The sequence below is a fragment of the Merops nubicus genome, unplaced genomic scaffold, assembly GCF_000691845.1.
Source record: "Merops nubicus isolate BGI_N331 unplaced genomic scaffold, ASM69184v1 scaffold43728, whole genome shotgun sequence".
NCBI lineage: Eukaryota > Metazoa > Chordata > Aves > Coraciiformes > Meropidae > Merops > Merops nubicus.
The window spans coordinates 467-1,058 of NW_008628530.1; the positions used below are offsets into that span (position 1 = coordinate 467).

The window sequence follows — 592 nt, forward strand, 5'->3', positions numbered from 1 at the left end:
CACCACTCGCATTGTGAAGAACTTCTTCCTCTCATCCAGCCTGAATCTGCCCACTTCCAGCTTTGCCCCATTCCCCTTAGTCCTGTTGTTACTCGATAGCCTAAAAAGTCCCTCCCCAGCTTTCTTGTAGGAAAGGCACCTGACCCACCAGCTGCGCCTCGGGGAAGAAAACCCACGGGCAGCGGGAGGTCAGGGGACAGCCCCAGCCCCAGCCCCACCCCACGGGGACATCCCGTGGTGACATCCCAGCTCCCGCAGCATGTCCTAGCACCATGCCAGGCCCCACTCACTCAGACACGTGCACAAAGATGTCCTCTGTGCCATTCTCCGGGGTGATGAACCCGTGGCCCTGGGAGCGGGAGAACTGCTTGCAGACGCCCTTGAAGACGGGGCCGGCCGAGGCTCGCGCTGTCCTGGGGGAGCAGAGGGAGGGGTGGGCACGTGGCACTGTTTTGCCAATGACCAGGCCCAACAAAAATGATAACACCAGCAGGGAGATGAAGCAATATGCAGACTGTGCTGTAGACAGAAATGTTACTATAGGAATGACCGCCGGGGGTACAAACAGGTCAACAAGCTCAGACATGATCAA

General features: G+C 58.3%; 1 protein-coding gene across 1 annotated transcript in view; it reads right to left on the minus strand.

Annotated features, from left to right (window-relative positions):
* The window catches only part of CSDC2 (cold shock domain containing C2, RNA binding), a gene marked incomplete at both ends in the record, with an annotated part of 872 nt that extends 459 nt beyond the window's left edge, over positions 1-413 (minus strand). The window contains one exon of the mRNA XM_008946668.1: positions 291-413. Within this exon, the coding sequence (XP_008944916.1) occupies positions 291-413 (123 nt within the window). The remainder of the gene's footprint in view (positions 1-290) is intronic.
* Positions 414-592: the final 179 nt, after the last annotated feature.